The 19,869-nt window shown below is 37.4% G+C and overlaps 2 protein-coding genes across 2 annotated transcripts in view; both read right to left on the bottom strand.

Moving 5' to 3' along the window:
- LOC136694219 (zinc finger protein 850-like) overlaps positions 1–19,869 on the bottom strand; it is a 517,486-nt gene that overhangs the window by 87,507 nt on the left and 410,110 nt on the right. The gene's annotated exons all lie outside the window — the stretch shown is intronic.
- On the bottom strand, positions 378–9,890 carry LOC136694006 (uncharacterized). The gene is made up of 7 exons (XM_066667328.1): positions 9,682–9,890; positions 9,464–9,551; positions 9,266–9,375; positions 8,773–8,841; positions 7,039–7,098; positions 6,104–6,192; positions 378–446 (listed from the first exon to the last, which is right to left on the bottom strand). Exons 1-7 carry the CDS (start codon positions 9,872–9,874, stop codon positions 378–380), a joined length of 678 nt encoding a protein of 225 aa, XP_066523425.1. The 5' UTR covers positions 9,875–9,890.

The following is a 19,869-nucleotide window of genomic DNA, read 5'->3' on the forward strand; positions in this document are numbered from 1 at the left end:
CCTTTTATGCGGGTATGTGTGCACTTTGTTGTTGACAAATTTGTACTCTGGGATTTGATGTGTGCAGTTTGGATGTCTGTGATCATCATTGACTAATCGTCCAAGTCATCCATCTTCTGCAGAGGCATCAATGCTTATAAAGACAGAAACATAGAAATGGTGAATGCAGATATCACCAAAAAATCAGAACCTCACTTAGCACCTATGTACTATAGTATAATGCAGTACAGTGCAGTTTAGTAAAGTATAGTATGAGGAGCATACTTTAGGTCCAACTAAATCTTACCGCCATGTTTTCCTTTTCCACTTGAATGCAAACATAAATGCAGCACATGATGGGTTGTAAAGTTTTCTTCTTCTGGATTCTTCATCGTTTATTAGGTCTCCCCTATATTCTGCAACAAAATCTCCTTTGCGAATCGGACCCTTTGCAAATACTCCACGTCCTGTGAAAGACAACAGAAACATTTTTAGCAGGGCAGTAAAAATTATTCATTCTATCATTACAACTTACTGTATGGTAATACACACTACCCAAAAATATATTCATTTTGTAGGTTGACAATCAGTCTGAGTCTACGCTACACAACGTCTTGCCCAATTTTCACCCTGAATTCTGCCATGAGACACATGTTCCTGATCTAAAGAGATCTGCCAGGTCAGAAGCTCAGATGATCTGCTAGTGTGAGAGAACAGAGTCCATCTTTAATCTGTTCATCAAGTTCTCAGGGAGTTGAAGGACCTTGAAGGTTTTTTTTTGTTTTGTTTTTTTAAGAATTTAATATTTATCCAGTTCCCTGTGAGATCAGGAATTCTCAGTCTCACATTCCCCAGTTGGAATTTTTAGATATTTTCTGTATCCAGATATGTTTTACTCTGTTTAGTTAATAGCCTCACAACATAAACGTTCTGTGGCAGACTGAGGTGTGATAATGTGTTTTAGAAATCTGTTCAGATTTTAAAAATCTAATAGTGTACACCCACCTTTACACAAAAACTGACCTCAGTAGATGGTAATTGGGTTTAGATGAACTTTAATCTAGTGGTTAAAAAATATTTCCTGACAATCTGCATTAGATGCTCATCAGCTAATTATTGTACAGCTTCATAACTGATTATGACCTCCTCCATGTTTCTAAATTCAATTTCCATTTTATCAGCTCCACTCTCCATATAGATGCACTTTGCAGTCCTACAATTACAGACTATAGTCCATCTGCATAATCTTCTACCCTGTTCTTCAACAGTCAGGACCGCCACAGAACCCCCACAGAGCTGGTATGATTTGGGTGGTGGATCATTCTCAGTATTGCAGTCACACTGATGTTCTGGTGTGAGTGGATCAGACTCAGCAGTGCTGTTGGATTTGTTAGACACCACATAGTGCTTTTCCACCAATGAGGAACCAGTATGGTTCCACTGATATAAGGACTTTAAGGACATTTATTAACACACAACACACAGTGAGTCTGATTTGATGAACACGTAGCATAGTTACATTATTGTCCAAATATAACAAGGGCCTAGTCAACATGGTTGTCTGCTTAATACGTATACACGTGTACACTTTGTTTGCTGAAAATGTTTAACAGTAGCAGTGGAAAATGTAATGAACGCACATTGATATGAAATGCAAACAAATTCAATGCAAACGATATTGCACATTGGCTTTGCAGATTTATCAATACTGAAACAGCATGATCATCTTATGAAGAAGAGTGGACAGCTATAAGTAGAAATAAACCACATGTATACAATGGTGATACATTTTTATAACGGTGGATTATTTGATCCAGGCTTTTATTACTTCCCAGTGAAACAGTCTATTGATTATACTATTGTGCTCTTGCTTATAGCATACCTAAAATGTTTATTAATAGACTTATTTGACATTGCTCAGTGGGAAGGCTGTTTAGAGCCATGTATTTTACATAGAAGTATTTCGGGTTTTTTGCATGGTGTAGTAGTTTTCCAGATGATCAAGAATGTGTAGAATTGTATTCTATATAGCACCAAAAAGAAATTCCAGCTATTATGTCTGTACAATAGGAAACCCCTTTTTTGTGCTATATTGAACCACTGAATTAAAAAGTTTCCCCAATGAAAGATTAAGATTGAAATGGTTGCTAACAGCACTTATACTAAGGTAGGAAATTGTGATTCAGCCTAAATCACTGTATCAGAAATGCTACCAGCATTAAAACAAGGATATTTACATAATGTATACAACATTAACATACCATTCTATATACAGAGTATGGTATTTTAAGAGCCTAAAACATCTTATCAGGGGATAATATTAAGCTACAGTCATAAATATACACCAGCAACTTGTGCTTAGAAGGCAGGCATTTCTGATTAAATGTATGTGCGTCTAAAAATATAAGTGACACACAATTGTTTCATGTAATAAATGGTGCAGATTATTTCCAAGATAAGCTGTCTTCCTTCCTCACAAAGTTGGAGTTAATTACTCAGTAGTGTCCAGTCTTAGCCACAGAGAACCACTTTGGTTGCAGAAGCACACGTGATCGTTTGTTGAAGACTCTTCTGATTAAAGAAGAATGTGTGCTCCTGGAGTATGGCATGAATACATGAAACAACACTGGGACATTGTGAATAAAATTGTTCACAGTTGTTGTAAAGATGTGGTGTCATCTTTGTCCTGCTTGGTATATACTTATTTTGATACTTACAGACTATGACATCCTTGATTCGAGTGAGTCCAATTCCTCTTTTATCTCCTCTGCCACACCAGTTCAAAGAGACTGCCAGGTGGGGGAAAAAACCTTTTCACAAATCCTCCATATTGTTTTGTTCATTGTTTGTCCCCCACCCAATGACAGTTTTGACACCTGCAGAGACACAGACAGAGAAATGTAACCTGGGACTTCATTTATTCATTCATTCATTATCTGTAACTGTTTATCTAGTTCAGGGTCACGGTGACCTGGGACTGACTTAATGAAAACTAAAATTACAAATTTTAAGCACAGACAACAGAGTCTGTTCAGAGTCAGAATCAGAGTCATGGATAGTTTTTTATTGCAACATTCAGACAAACAAATAAGTACTTCAATATTTTCTTTTTTTTTTTTTTCAGAAATTGTCGGTTGATGGCTCCTGTTTTCATTTTAGCCTATTGATATTATATTTCATAGCTTACCTGTAATATGTGATGACATTTGAATTAACGTTGTTATAGCTTTGATTTTTTTAGTGCCTGTGGATAGTGAAATAGTGGCATACAAAACTGAAACTACATTTTTGGGGTGGGGGGTCATGTTCGAGTAAAAAAACAGTGGGGGGAGGGGATTTTGATTTTTTATCGTACTTTGTTTTATGAAACTCATTATAAATTACGTTTTTAGATAGTTATACTGTAAACACTTTAAGATGTGTATGAGGTTGCTGTAAGAAAAAACTAAGAAAACAGAATTACTTTTTTCCTTAATGTTCTTTGCTAATCTTCACAAAAAGTTCACTTACTGTATGAGCTTGTTAAAATGGTATATTTCCGTACTGACCGTTTTTTTCTTCTTGTGGCGGTGTTGGATAGGCCATTTTCCAGCTCTTCAAAATCCTGTGCAGACTGGAGGGGAAGTAGATTTTCTTCAGAATCCTCTTCCAGTTGTGTTTGTTGCAGAAGTCCTCTGCACCTATCCCCTGCCATTGACTGCACAACAGCAGTTAAATGCTGAAGTTGCAGCTGCACCTCCCCAATGGCTTCAAGGATGCACCGTTCGGTAGCTATGACATATGACATTTATATGAATATTCACATCCATGAAATAAATATTTACAGAAAGGTCTGCATATAAACATATCAGTTTACACACACACACATGCACATATATATATATATATATATATTTAATTAGTAAAGAATGAACAAGCTGAAGACATACATGTACACTGGGAGGGTATGAGACGTCCTGAAGTGCAAACTCTTGATGCTAAATTAGAAAAACATATATGCAGTGATCAAAGTTAAGGCAATGGCATTTGTGTAAATGATCTTAGGTATGATTTAGATGTACTATATCACAGCCATTTCAACATCATTTTCTTGTAATTGGATGTTACTTTGACTGGCAAGCAGTGTTGTAATATTGGCATCCTCAAGCTGGGTATAAATTAATACTTAGATATTTCTCTTTAAGACTTAAATGGTTGTGCCCCTCAACATCCATGTAATGTGAAGACCCAGTGGAAGTATTATATTGCACCATATTTTTGGTAACACCTTACATTAATATTCGCTAATTAATCATTATTTATAGAATGAATAATGAACAATTTCCCATTATTTGCTCAGTAGTTAATACTACACTAGCTGTTACTAAGCATTAACTGTTACCTAGCGATTGATTCATTTACTAGGCATTAGTAATTAAGTGAACTAATTAATAGGTTAGTTTATATCTTAATTACTCATTATGTGTACTAACTGCTACTTACTCCATTGTTAATAAATTATTAAGTAATTCATGTAAAGAATTAACATAGTAACTTACTGTTACTTATGCCTTAATGCTGCTAATTATTATAATGAACCATTAATATTTAGTAAATATACTACTAATTAGTTTATTATTAAGTATATTTGTTTATACTATATCAAAGTTGAATATGGTCACATCTGCTCATGAAATGAGCAAGCACAAATTCATTGATAATTTTGTTGTCCATCAATTTAATCTTTGGTGTATCTTTAAACTCGTGTTTGGTAGTTCTGAGTGTTTGAGTGTAAAGCGTTGTCATTAACTAACAAAACATATTATTATCTTTAACAATTTCAAGCTTGCTTGGTGGTTAGCAAGATTGCCTTACAGCACTGGGGTCTTGGGTTTAAGACTCGATCTGGGTGGAGTTTACATGTTCTCCTCGTGTCTGCGTGGGTTTCCTCCGGGGACTCTGGTTTCCTCCCACATTCAAAAACATGGAGGTCAGGTAAATTGTGTGATACCCTGGTGTGAATGAATGTCTGTATTGAATGTATTTGAATGAATGTGAGTATGCCCAGATATGGACTCAATCATGGGTGAATCTGCAGTGCCCGATGCAGTCCTCCGGGTAGACAGTCGCTTCTGGTAGAGAGTACACTGTACGCAAATTGGCTGTCTCTTCTCGCCGGTGTGTGTTGGTTGAATGTTGACTGTAAAGTATGTTGTGTAGAGTGTTAACTGTAAAAGTGTCCTTGAGTATCTAGAAAGGTGCTATAAAAGTGTAAATTTCATTCATTCATTCACTGCTGGACATGCTTAGAGCATTTACATGATTTTTAAATAAGATGTTTCTTCTTCAAAATTTTTATGAATTAGATGCAGAGGAGTTCCTACCTTCATATCAAAGAAAAAAGGTGGATTTTACCACCTTTGATATGAAGGTAGGAATTACTCTGCATCTAAATAAAACTTTTGTACAATGTGGAAACAAGTGGAGATTTGAGCATAAAGCTTGAAAGAGCACTTTTACAAATCATGTGCATGCTCTAAGCTGTGAGTGCAGTGATCCTCCTACTGACCAAACCACATATGGCATTAAAATGATAATTTGAAAAAACATAAATAAACAAAATGTCATTGAGTGTTGCATAGTGAAGTTATTTCCCTAAAATATTAGAATTAGCTGTTGCATTGTTACAGTGTGTGTCACTAACTGTGTTCTGTATTGTTTGTAATGTTTCTTGAAATGGAACATGGAGTAGTTGCAGCATTTTTTTTATACCAGAGTGGATATGTACTGAATTGCAATGCACACTAATTAGTAGTGTTATTAAACATTTGTGTATTGGTTCTTGTTATTTTTAATGATTATAATTATACTTTTAATTAGTTAAAGCAATGTTTTACACTCAAACGCTCAGAACTACCAAACACAAATTTACAGATACACCAATGATTAAATTGATGGACAACAAAATTATCAATGAATTTGTGTTTGCTCGTTTCATGAGCAGATGTGACCATAATTATTCATTCTATAACTAATGATTAATTAGCAAATAATAATGTAAAGTGTTACTATTTTTTTTACTTTTAGGTATAAATTGACATGCCAAAAGTCATAGAGCACTTTGCAAATTATGAAGTGGTGTTACCTCAGGAGATGGATTGTGAACATCTACTCCTTTCTTGTGAGTAAAGGATGAACACTGGTTAGTCTGCTCATGGCAAGAAGACATGTTATCTGTGTTTGAAAGAGGTAAGGGAGGGGGTGTCAGATGGTTGGGACATACGATTTCCAAAGTTGTGCAGGCATTTAATTTGCCTCAAGTGTCATATGTGCACGTCATAGAATGCATTACCACCCACGGCTTTGTTTGAAGATCATGACTAGTGGCATCTAGTTGGAATTGCAAGCAGACTCTTTAGTTTCCTTGGGATGTAGGAGCAAAAGATACACTGCCATGAACTGTGGGATATGCGTATGAGCCTCTTGCATTGAAGCTGGATGTTTTTTCTGCCAGAGTTACATGTCTGTTTGCATGTTTGCAATTCTAGCCAGATGCCACCAGTCACGATAATCAAACAGCCGTGGGAAGCCACTGCACTGTCCACTGAGGGTGGTAATGCCTTCTATGACATGTTCCCCGTACAGGTGACACTTTATTGAGGCAAGTTAAATGACCGCACAATTTTGGAAATGGACTGTCCCATCCGTCTGACATGCAATATCATTCCTCTTTCAAATGCTGATAACACACGTCTCCTTGCCATGAGCACACTAACCCATGTTCAACCTCACTCACGAGAAAACACCTTACAGTTTATAGAGGTAACGCCACTTCATAATTTAAAAACTGCTGTCCCATGACTTGATGGGATGGAATCATATCCTGGCTCGGACACTATGAAGAGAACACACACATATATATATATATATATATATATAGAGAGAGAGAGAGTAAGGTAAGTAATGTCATAAGTATTTGTAATTTAGAGTCCTTATGAAGTGCACAGTAAATCTTGTCTACATTTTATGCAACAAGCTATGTTTACAAACTTTCTATTTTACTGTACTCTATAACCTTACATCGACAAGAGGACAGTGTCCTAAGATCCCCCTGCTCTCCATCTATTGGTGGGCTTGACACTGGAAAAAAACATGAACACATTAACAGATTTAATCAAAGTTAATTAAGCAGTTTAAGTTTGAATGTTGCTTTTTCATAATGGTAGTTTTTAAGGTTAGTAGTGCTTTCTTACTTTGAAAAGTGTCCACTGAAATTTGACCACTGAGTGGTGTCATTCTTTCGCTTGGTGTATATTGTGCTGGAAAGGAGTATTGTAACCAGTTAAGAAGCATACATTACTGTGTAAGTCAGAGACCAACTTTCATAAATTTTACAGTCAAAGAAGCAAATTATATTCCTTTGACTTTTTTCTTCTAAAATGATCATACAAGTGGATTATCTTATATATCTGACATCCTCAAAACTATCTAGAAAAATCAAAAAGTCAAAAAAGCAGAAGTGAAAAAACAAAAACTTGCACATAATAATTTTATTTTTGGGACAGGAGAAAATCTAACTCCACTCTTGCTTCATATCTGAAAATATTCAAGGGTTGAGGTAAAATGTAACTTCTTGATAGCTGCATATTCTTTCATAACAATAAGCACGAAGTCCTTTGTTAGTAAAGGAAATGCACAAAAAAAGAAGAAAATTACAAGCAAACATGTCAGTTTGGACTGAATATTAAATTAAGTTTTTATATGACTTGTGCACTGTTTGTTTGAAAGAGCAAATATTAATGTACATCACCGTTTCACACATTTGATGGGGCCTTACTTTGAACAGTTGACAGGGCTCTAGGATTATTTTTCCTCTGGTGCTGATTTACAGTAGGAACTGGGGCTTTTTAAGAAGTAAACAAACCCAAAAAAGAAGAAAAAAAAACAGATATCATCATATCTTGACCTGCAACTCTTGGAAAGTGTAATGTTTACGTGAAGCTGTTTTTCTGCATAATTAGATTAAGTATACTTAACTGGGTTGAAATATTAATTCAGTCATTCATGCATTGTCTGTAACCCTTATCCAGTTCACGGTCGCGGTGTGTCCGGAGCCTACCTGGAATCACTGGGTGATTCACCCTGGCAGGAACACACCCTGGAGGGGGCGCCAGTCCTTCACAGGGCGATACTCACACACGTTTTTGGACTGTGGGAGGAAATCGGAGCACCCAGAGGAAACCCACATGGACACGGAGAACACACCACACTCCTCACAGACAGTCACCCCGAGCGGGAAATAAACCCACAACCTCCGGATCCCTGAAGCTGTGCGACTGCGACACTGCCTGCTGCGCCACTGTGCCGCCCCCATGGTTGAAATATTGTATTGTTATAATTTAATAGAAACATGTGGAAGTGTAGGGGCAGCACGGTGGCGCAGCAGGTAGTGTCGCAGTCACACAGCTCCAGGGACCTGGAGGTTGTGGGTTCGATTCCCGCTCTGGGTGACTGTCTGTGAGGAGTTGGTGTGTTCTCCCCGTGTCCGCGTAGGTTTCCTCCGGGGTGTCCAGGGTGTATTCCTGCCTTGCGCCCAATGATTCCAGGTAGGCTCTGGACCCCCTCGACCCTGAATTGGATAAGCGGGTTACAGATAATGAATGAATGAATGAATGTGGAAGTGTGCAAGGTTTACTTTTTTTTTCAGTGCAGTGTCAAGCACACATTGGTGTGTATTTCTGAGTGAATTTATTTGATATTAACATTCAGCAGCAACTGTTTTTGGCATCGTTTACTGTTTCAGAAAGTTCTTACTTTGAAAGGAAGGCAGTGTCCTGATATTGGCCTCCTTAGGCTGCTGTCTCACTCTGTGTATACTTGGAGCTGTGAAAACATAAGAGTCTTATGTCTATAAATTTAAATTTTAGTTAATTGTTTTTTTATTTTTATTTTAATGCAGGTATGTTCTTATGAAACTACAAGTGTATGAAGATGCTACTGGTTTCCCCTTCACCGTAAGCTGTGGTTTTGGTATTGGAGCTAAGAACAGGTGAGGCACAATGCTTTTAAATTATGAAAGTATATAGACATATTAGGAGTTAGACATATTGGACAAGAACATACTGTATGTCAGGGTTTCTGAATCCTGCTCCTAGGACCCCAAAGTACTGTATATTTCCATGGTCTTGCATTCATATTCTTATATAGACCTCTAAAATTCACAGTGTTATGGGTTCCTAGGAGCAAGTGTAGGAAACAATGCCATATATAATTACTAATGACAGTATTTAGGTGCGTTGGTTCTTACTTGGAACATTTGGAGGTTGTGGTGGCTGAGGAAATTTATTTTTGGGCCTCTTTGTGATGGATGAGTCCTCGTCATCTTCATCGGACCACCAACATGGTCTCTTTCTTGACCTGCAGGTAAGTTAGAGATGTAATCATATACATAACAGTATATACTGATGTATTATATTCAGATTACCAAGGTGAGAAATTTATGTACCGTGATTTTTTTCTGGTTTCTTCGTCAGAATTAAGATCTGATGTGTTACATGAAGCCTTCCATTTTCTTGTAACATTGTCTAGTTTATCTTAAAAATTAAATAAAATATTAAGTAAGTTATTAGCATAATGTAAGCTGCATTTAAATGTTTACCCCTTTCACAAATCTTTAAGTATGACATGTGAAAAAATCGATTGTGTTTTGCATTTTCAATTTACCTGACTCGTACAGGACCCGGACCTGGTGTTGTGTCCATCCCTTGTCTGGTTTAGGAATTTCTCTATTTTTTATACTTCTTAGGAATGTCGACTGGTCCTTGTATGGGGGCCACCATGCAAGGTCATTAATGACCCAGTCTTTGGGTAATGGACTTGTTGTTCCCTCTTCAGTAAATTCCACCAATAGATACATGATGCTATAAACCCCATCCCACCCAAAACATACAGACAGAAAAAAGAAAAAAAGGCCAACTGCTTCAGTCACAGTGTAGAAGGGGCATGGCAACGAATTTGCTCTCATGTGGTATTAAGTACATTTTCTTGTCTATAAAGCCAAGTTTGCAGACTTTGATTGATCTGGACAACTTGTCAACTACATTTATTCCGAATGTGTTTGATGCCAGTGGATAGTCAAAAAATGACTCTTGGTGTGCAAATTCACTGTATACAATGTATGTTTCAGTGCCAGAAGCTATGATATTTTTAACCTGGGCCACAGAACCTCCAATGCAAACAAAACTATTTGCCATATCTAATTTCAGTGTGAAATGGTTTGTTGTAATCTCCTTGAACTGTTCTGCTTGTGAATTTGAAAGTGATGTAGGTAGAGGACCAGACGTATGCTTTTGTCTGAGCTGGAGTCTTTCCTTTTTCTGTCTACATCTGGGCCTTTCAGAAAGTCTTTTCACAATTTGACTCAGTGGAAACTCAGGCTTTCTCACGAGTTTCTTAAGTTTGCGCATGAAGTTCTCATATTTGAAAGCACTGAAATTGTCAAGAGTTCCGTAATTTCTTACGTCGTCTGCAAGGTGGACAAGATTGTGTACATTGTAGGATAAATACTGCTCCCCATACAGGTCTCCAAAATTCTGGACAAATAAAATGAGTAATTCATTTGAATACTGTAGATAATCAACAAGGAGTCTTCTGTTTGACAAAATGAAAATTGCCACAAAAAGCAATAAGAAGTTGTGATAAACTGCTGTGCTCACAATGTTTTTCAAAACAGTTGGTTCAGTGTACAACAGAAACTGTCTCATCTCAGTAGCCTTCCATCTGTCAAGCTCCTGAAGGCTTCTAGGCTTTCGAGAAAATTCATTGGGCACAAATTGTCTGACCTCCATAAGCCTTTGGGAGAGCCTGCTAACATTAAAGTTGGATAGCCTACAAGTAAGTGGACCTCTTAGCCAAAGCATCAAGAGACGTCGCATCACTCCAAGACAAACTAGATGCATATAGTCAAGTGGAAATCCTGACACCATTCCTAATGAGGTTTTTTGCAGTGGGGATGGACCAAGGTGATGATCTTCATCACTCATTATTTTAAAGCTTTCATTTGTTCTTCTAGGAGCATTTGTTTCTGGGAATACAACCCTGTTGTCTTTATATATCCCCTCCTGTGTACATTTTCCACATCCATAATATCCGTTATGTCCTTTGATGTTTTTAAGAAATGCACAAGCTGGTGCATCGCATACTATTGATGAAAGTTTCAGCATAAGTTGAATGCCTTTATACTCAAACCCACTTTCTAGATTCACAATTTCAGCAACAAATTCTTCAAGAAATCCATCTAGTGAGTTTGGTTTTTTTGTTCCACAGAACAATCCAACAACAACAGGCTCACTGTGGGGAAAATTTTGGACAATAGCAAGAATTGGCCACAGCTGAGTCCCTGAACTTTTGAAAAGAGGTAAGCCATCAATATTTATTTGCAGGTCAATATGGGTATTGTCTAAAAGCAAACCTCTGTTTTCCTCCAAAATTTCAGAGATTGAATTTAAAACGCCGAAATGGTAGTACTGGCCACCAGCCTTTTCTTGTACATGAACAGATCGAGCTGTGCTCAGCAATGTCCGAGCATCCTTTGGAAGAGATGTGTGATGGTTGGACAGTAGCTTAATTAGATCATTTAAAGCAGCATGAGAAATGTTGTGCTCTGCTGCCCAGATGGCTAGACTGTTTTGTAATGTAGCACACTCATGCTCTGAAGAATCAGAATCAGTCTCTGAATCAAATCCCATATATGAATCAACAAATATGTCATCTGTGTTTGATTCATCTATTGTTGACTGACAGTCCATAAAGTCATCATCAGAGTCTTCAGCTACATCCTTTAGAGTAACACAGTCATTTGAACAGACTCTCGTATCCTCTTTCTGTATTAACTCCAATTGTCTTTTAAATTTGGCTTTACTTTTTCGCCTTAATGTCCAGTATGATGGCATATATTCTGAGTTGGCCATACTGTTGAGAGAGAGAAAGACAGATACACAAACAAAAAAAATTAACACAAACAATTGTTTCAGTCAACGGTATATATAAAAAAAACCCTTTCCACCATACATACTTTCAGTTGCAACCTGGGGGGGTGGGGGTGGGGGGACAAAATATTATCAGCAGACTTATTTTAGCAAACACAATATAGACCAACAGAACATACACAGAATGGTCACGATTAGGAACCCTTACCTTGTTTCTACACTCACTGCCCATTTTATCAGCTCCACTGACCACATAGAAGCAATTTGTAGTTCTACAATTACAGACTGTCATCTACCTGTTTCTCTGCATTCTTTATCATCATTTCACTCTGTTCTTTAATGGTCAGAATCCTCACAGAGCAAGTATGATTTGAGTGGTGGATCATTCTCAGGGCAGTGAGTGCAAAGTAGGTGTTCCTAATGCAGTAATTGTTTAGTGTATATACTGTCCAGTGATTAATGGGGTAGAGGGTATGGAAATAATTTGTAGATTTTGTATAGATTTTTATAGACTGCAGGAAAAAATGCAAAAAAGCATAAAAACACATCCTTTAAAACAATGTTAAGAAGTGCAATGCAATTTCAGAAAAGCTGCAAATCCAGTCACAACACAACTGAAGTTTTCTGGAGGACCCAGAAAGGTGCTGCAAACCAAAGACCAGAATCCAACTCCATTTGTGTGCACGCGTGTCACAAATCAGCACGGGCACAACAGATTACACTCACGATTCCTATTTCTGTTTAAAACAAGTATAAGCCTTGTTTTTCCTTTACATCAAACACTAGAACAGCACCTGAAACATCTAGGAATGTTGGCTGAAATGACCATTGAATGTTGGTTAAAGGGAAACCTTTTGCTTTTTGTTTTAACACTAGATTTTATACAATACAAAAATTATGCTACTAACCAATTAAATACAATTGAATGTAATATATTTATTTGTATAGTACCTTTCATACAGAAACAACAAGAATGTAGAGTGCAAACTCTTGTGCCAGTGCTGCTTGGTGACGTGTGTGTGAGTCAGATTCTGTTGGGGCTTTGTTGTTTTGTGTACACACATCACATATCTTTGTAGGTGCAACACCTTTCAGGGTCCTCCAGAAAACTTTGGTTGTGTTGTAACTGGATTTGCAGCTTTTCTGAACCTGGATCATGTTTAAGAACTTGCATTTGTTTTCTGAATATGGATCATTTTTGTGAAATGAAGCCCAGGTGTTGTTGTTTTGATGGATGTGTTTTGAAGCTTGTATTTTTGCAGTGCTTTTTGGGCTTTCTCTGCCACTGTACCCTCTGTCACATTGACCATTGTTCAGTTTCTGACCACAGGACTGCTGTTGTCCAGATGTCTGGGTGGTGGATCATTCTCAGCTCAGAGGTGACACTCAGTGTATTGTGGGTGGTGCTATTATGAGTGTCTCAGACACATCAGTGTTGCTGGAGTTTTTTTTTTTTTACACAAACTGTCACTGCTAGGGTGGGAGCGGACCACCAAACAAGTGCAAAATAAAGTGAGGCCTTAGTTGCCTCCCCTATTGCAGATATAAATGTTACTTGAGGTAATAAACTCACAAATTTTGGTAAGTTGCCACAAAGTATGCTAGTAACACAGGTGCACCACTTGGGTTAAAAGCGCTGTATAGTTGAAATCTTTTCCTACTTGATGCTTTAAGGAACCAAGTCTATAAATATTCCTCGAACTTAAACACTGATCCCCCGTAGTGCCTAAATAATAATTACAATGTAGTATTTGTATTCCTAGCTAGAACTTTTATCCACATTTATTGTGTCCGATTATGGAGGAACAGATTTGGACAGGGCTTTTTAACTGTCTATAAATATTGTCTTTATTGACCTTCATGCTTATTAACAAATGCAGGAAGATCTTTGATTATTATGATTAATATTTAATGTAAGGTGCATTTCTCTTGGTTGTAATTGGCCTGAGAAACAGATCTATATAGGATCTATATTTCACGACAGAGATAAGTGTGAAATGATACTATTGAATGTATTATTTTAGAAATAATAAAAATTGTTTAAAAAAATCAGACTTTTCTGAAATGAATGTGAATTTGAACGGGAAATTCATCGAGTGCAACATACGATGCTGAAGTTGGCTATATAAATATTCCACAGTAAAACTTCATCATATTCAGGATATTAATAGTCTTATATTATGTTTTCAATGAGCCTTTCAGATTTGAGACACTTTGAATATAAAGAGATCATATCAAATGAATTAAGCCAAATGTGCAATTTCTCCACACATTCTATCATGTCCAGTGCTATGTTCACAGGGCAATTACAAAAAAAAATCCACAGTAAAATTTCTTCATCTTCAGGATATTAATAGTCTGTCTTCAGTGAGCCTTCCATATTTTTGAGACACTTTGAAAATAAAGAGATAATTTTCGCGGAATGACGCTAAACGTGTAGTTTTTCCACTGTATGGAGGTTGTGTTGTTATATTGCCATCTAGTGGCTTATTTTAGCCATATACGGCACAGATGTGGTTGTACTGTGAAACAAGCACTTCGGAAGTGAACTTGGAAAATTTCTTAAGGTGAATTTTCTGTTCCACCTTAAACGGCAAATAGGAACTACTGCTCCATTTAAGGTGGAACGGAAAATTCTAATGTTAGCCAAGAAGCTAACGGGCCAGCAGTATTCGCGCTGTGGTCTCGCGCGAGTGTCCTGTCAGAGCCGTTTAACGGCACTTTTTCCAGTTACAGTAAAATGACAGTTAGAAGATTATACCTAACGCAATCATGTACTCAGTAAAATTGGCGAATTTGTTAAAGAATATATTGATTGTTAATGGTAATAAACTGTTCAGTTTCGCTGTTGAAATGAAAACCGGGGTGGGGTGGGGGGCGCTTTGGGGTTGGTTTAAATTGCAGGTTACCAGGAGTTCTGATTATCTAACTTACCCTTATCTATTTGATTTCTCATTCAGAGATATTAGTTTCTTTGAACAAGGCACATAACTGCTCCAGGTGTGTTCACTGACCCTAGTGTGTGCGTGTGTTTCTGTTCACTGTCACGGATGAGTTAAATGTGGAAGGCACATTTCGTAACACGTACAATGACCAATAATTCCACCAAATCACGCTGCACTCAAGTCACTGTAGCACTCCACTAACATTTGTGTGTGTTTAGTCTACATTCATCTCAGGTGAATTGAGTGTTTAATGAATTATGTCTGTGTTAAACTGTTTTTGTCAGTGTTTACATTGGAATTGTGAACTAACTGACAGACACAGGACGTGCTATATTTTTGACGCAGCAGTTTTCTCGGTGTTTAGGTTCTGTTGCCTCCATGTGGCAGATTGGATGGGTCAGAATCACATGACTACAGCTCAGTATCGTTAGTTTAAAAAGGGACACTACACCCACACACACCAGGACATTAACAAAATTAAAATAGAATGACCAGAATTAAAAGAAACATCAAAATAATAAATATTTGCAAGATTTACATTAATTAGATTCTGAATGTGGAAATTGATTTAATTTTCCATTAATTCCCCAGCTCCACCCGTTGCAATTTTCATGCAGAAACAGTAATTCGTGATCCTGACACTGTTCCTCTGATAACTTTTTAACTTTTAAAAATAAATTTTACAGGTTTTTCCCCAAGAGAAAAACCAGAGGGAAAGCTCTGTTGGAGAAGAAGAAGATAGAGTGACCCAGGAGAAAACTCAGGAGCCTTTACCAAAATACCGGCCAGACTTGCACGGCACTCTGAAAAGAGAAACCCAAGACTGAGCACTGAGGTGTGTGTTGGCTTCCCTTAAGTAGGAGTAGCCCAGGTGGAACCAATTGCCCCAAATTAAGAGTGCACACAGCTCCGGGGACCTGGAGGTTGTGGGTTCGATTCCCGCTCCGGGTGACTGTCTGTGAGGAGTTGGTGTGTTCTCCCCGTGTCCACGTAGGTTTCCTCCGGGTGCTCCGGTTTCCTCCCACAGTCCAAAAACACACGTTGGTAGGTGGATTGGCGACTCAAAAGTGTCCATAGGTGTGAGTGTGTGAGTGAATGTGTGTGTGTCTGTGTTGCCCTGTGAAGGACTGGCGCCCCCTCCAGGGTGTATTCCCGCCTTGCGCCCAATGATTCCAGGTAGGCTCTGGACCCCCGCGACCCTAAATTGGATAAGCGGTTACAGATAATGGATGGATATATATATATATATATACACACACACACATTTTATTTATTAATTTTTTTAACAGTATAACTTAATGATGATGATGATAATAGTGAGCCAAACTGGGCTGGTATTTTAATGCTGGCAACATTGGTCAGTATTCGTCAAGCTTCTTAATATAAGTGAGTTTCAGGATTTCTTGATGCAAGTCAAAGTAAATAAGAGATGGATCTGATCTTAAGTCAACACTCCTACTCTGATGAACTTCATGAACATGGACCACACGGCAAGAAAAGTTATTCACAATTATTTCTAGAACCATCATCTAAATTTTCATAATTGTGACAGTCCTATTTGCCACTTGGTGTTGACAGATTCTGCTGCACTATTGACCCTAGTCCATACACTTGTATTTACATTTGGTAATTATAAAAGTTTTAACATTTTGTTTTTATATATATATATATTATATTTCCTTTTTGTTTAGTGGATTTCATCACTGCCTGTAAGCATTAGATAGAATGAAGACACTTATATTTACATTAATTCTTCACTTATGGCAGCCAGCTCCTTATTTTTTATTGATATTTATCAAGCTTTTTATCGCTGGCTTTTACAAAGAGTCCCACAACTTTGTCTATTCTTAAGGTCAGTTTAGTCAAGTATTCAAATGTTATTTAGAAAAGTTAAAGTTAAAAAAATCAATCTCTTTCTTTCTTCTTTGTAGAACCATTTGAAGACTCCTTTTATGCTTGCACATTTCGAGTGAAGTGAACCTCCAAACAAATATGAAACTTCACATCGAACAATATAAGATTTGCTGTCTAACAAGACAATAGTCGGTTGCCTCATACCAGCAGTATTTTCTGTGTGCACGAAACTAAAAAGGAGGAACAATGAACTTTATTTTAATAATTGGGAATAGTTATTTTTCATGACTAGTATCTCCATGATTAAAAAAATAATAATTCATTCTTATGGAATTTGTTCATGTGTTCATATGTACCATTGCCTCATAACAGGAAATATACAAATCAAGCAAATGAAGACATATTTCAAAGAAGTAATTTGGCTTTGACTATTTTGGTTGTGATTAATGACTAATCTTGCCTTGCACCCTTGATTCTACACACCTCAAACTCATTGTACACAAGCACTGTATTTAATGACTATATTGTTTGTATACCTTCATACCTTCACAGCACCCCCACAGAGCAGGTATGATTTGGGTGTGCATCGTTCTCAGCATTGTTGTGACACTGATATGGTGGTGTGTTAGTGTGGTATAAGTTGATAAGATGCAGCTGTGCTGCTGGAGTATAAAATTATATCTGCTCTGTAGGTGTCCTAATCATTTAAGAACAGGATGAAAAGTGGCCAACACAGTATAGACCTTCAAACATGTGTATACACCTTGTAGAAGAAGAATATGTTCATGAGACCTGGTCAAAAATTGTAAGTGATGTGTGGTTAAGTACCATAACATGAGAAATTGTGCTGGTGACTCATAACTATTTCTGCTCTTAGCCAAGAGCTGATTCATAGATATTTAGTAGCAGCAATTTGGTATGTTTAATAAAATAGTTCCATCCTGCTCACAAATTACACACAGTAAAAAAAATAAAAATGGTAGAGGTACATTATTGTCACTAAAGGTACAGTGTAAATGTGCCTTTAAACGTTACAGCAATGGATTTAAAGTCCAGTATTGTTCACTAAAGGTACATTAAATTCTTTCATTACAATATTTAAATATAAACCCGTGTAAAGAAAATGTCCTGGAGATAAAATGGGGTGTAGGGATTATATAATAAAATATATAATATGAATATTCAACACAATTTTAAAATCTACCATTATAATAGAATAAAGCACAAAGTTCCCTAAAGAAATCCTTGAGGGTACCCCTAGTGACAGTTTTTCTGAGTTTATAAACTGACAAGCTGTGGATGGAGCAAATAATAACATAAATATACCTTTAAAAAAAAGTTGCTTGATGTTATTCATCTGTCCAGGTTCATTTTATTAATCTCTGTAATGCAGGTTTTCCAAATATATAGAAAGTAATTTGTCCCTCTTGAAACACTGGAATGTCCACCACTCCACTTTAAAAACTACTGTATGTAGAGTCGAAACTTGTCAAGGTGAAAATCCTTTGTTTGAACACTTCGGATTTTCTCCTATCTTTATCGCTCGTGTCAGTATGGACTTGGTATTGAGCGCTGGGTTTGGTGGTCATATTCAGAGCTCACTGTTGCTTTTCTGGCGTCGCCGCGATGCAACGGCGATGAATATCACGCTCCGGTTTTATATCGCACCACCGATGTACAGGTGATACACACACGACGTTCGAAATTGGAACGCGATGTTTTGGCGATATACTGATATAAATTCGACGTCTCATGGACATACATGTGCTGTCTGGGAAAGAACCCCAAATCAAGCAAACAAAAAAATAAAACTCCGTAGACCTAAAAATATGCTGTCTGTACATGAGAAAACAACCTCTTTAGATGTAAAAACATTCTGTAGACATAAAAGAAACACCTCTCAATACAACAACACGCACATACTTTTCGTCTGTACGCGTCATATTTTTAGGTGTACAGGCGTTAGGTTTAAGACGATTTTGGCCCCAAATGCATGCCATACACGTTATTTTCCGGCCCACTGTATGGAATAACCACGTGACTGAAAACAACCTATTGGAATGATGCTCTGGACTGAGGACTGTCTCTCTGGGGACTGTCCAATAGGAGAGCAGCTGTTATGATTTTCCAGCCAATCGTGTGAGAGGGGGCGGGCGGCGTTGTGGTGTGTGTGTGTGAGAGAGGACGAGCGAGAGAGAGAGAGAGAAGCAGGAGGAGAGCTGTGTGTTGGAGAGAAATCAAGTCCTGTTTTTTTTTTTACTGAAGGTAAAGATGTGTTACACTCCGTTTATACCGTGTTTTACTGAAGATAAACGCGTTCAAGATATTTACACCTCGTTTATACCGTGTTTTACTGAAGATAAATGCGTTTAAGATATTTACACCTCGTTTATACCGTGTTTTACTGAAGATAAATGCGTTTAAGATATTTACACCTCGTTTATACCGTGTTTTACTGAAGATAAACGCGTTTAAGATATTTACACCTCGTTTATACCGTGTTTTACTGAAGATAAACGCGTTTAAGATATTTACACCTCGTTTATACCGTGTTTTACTGAAGATAAACGCGTTTAAGATATTTACACCTCGTTTATACCGTGTTTTACTGAAGATAAACGCGTTTAAGATATTTACTCGTCGTTTATACCGTGTTTTACTGAAGATAAACGCGTTTAAGATATTTACACCCCGTTTATACCGTGTTTTACTGAAGATAAACGCGTTCAAGATATTTACACCTCGTTTATACCGTGTTTTACTGAAGATAAACGCGTTTAAGATATTTACACACCGTTTATACCGTGTTTTACTGAAGATAAACGCGTTCAAGATATTTACACCCCGTTTATACCGTGTTTTACTGAAGATAAACGCGTTTAAGATATTTACACCTCGTTTATACCGTGTTTTACTGAAGATAAACGCGTTTAAGATATTTACACACCGTTTATACCGTGTTTTACTGAAGATAAACGAGTTTAAGGTATGTACACACCGTGTAAGAATGATTAAGAAAAGGGGTGGGGTTAGACACTTTTAAGGGGGGGGGGGGGGCGACCTCTGAGAGGGGACTTCCGGGTCGCGATTGCGTTTTGAGAGGCTTCCAGGTTGAGACAGGAGAG

The sequence above is a fragment of the Hoplias malabaricus genome, chromosome 4 (genome assembly GCF_029633855.1).
Source record: "Hoplias malabaricus isolate fHopMal1 chromosome 4, fHopMal1.hap1, whole genome shotgun sequence".
Taxonomy (NCBI): domain Eukaryota; kingdom Metazoa; phylum Chordata; class Actinopteri; order Characiformes; family Erythrinidae; genus Hoplias; species Hoplias malabaricus.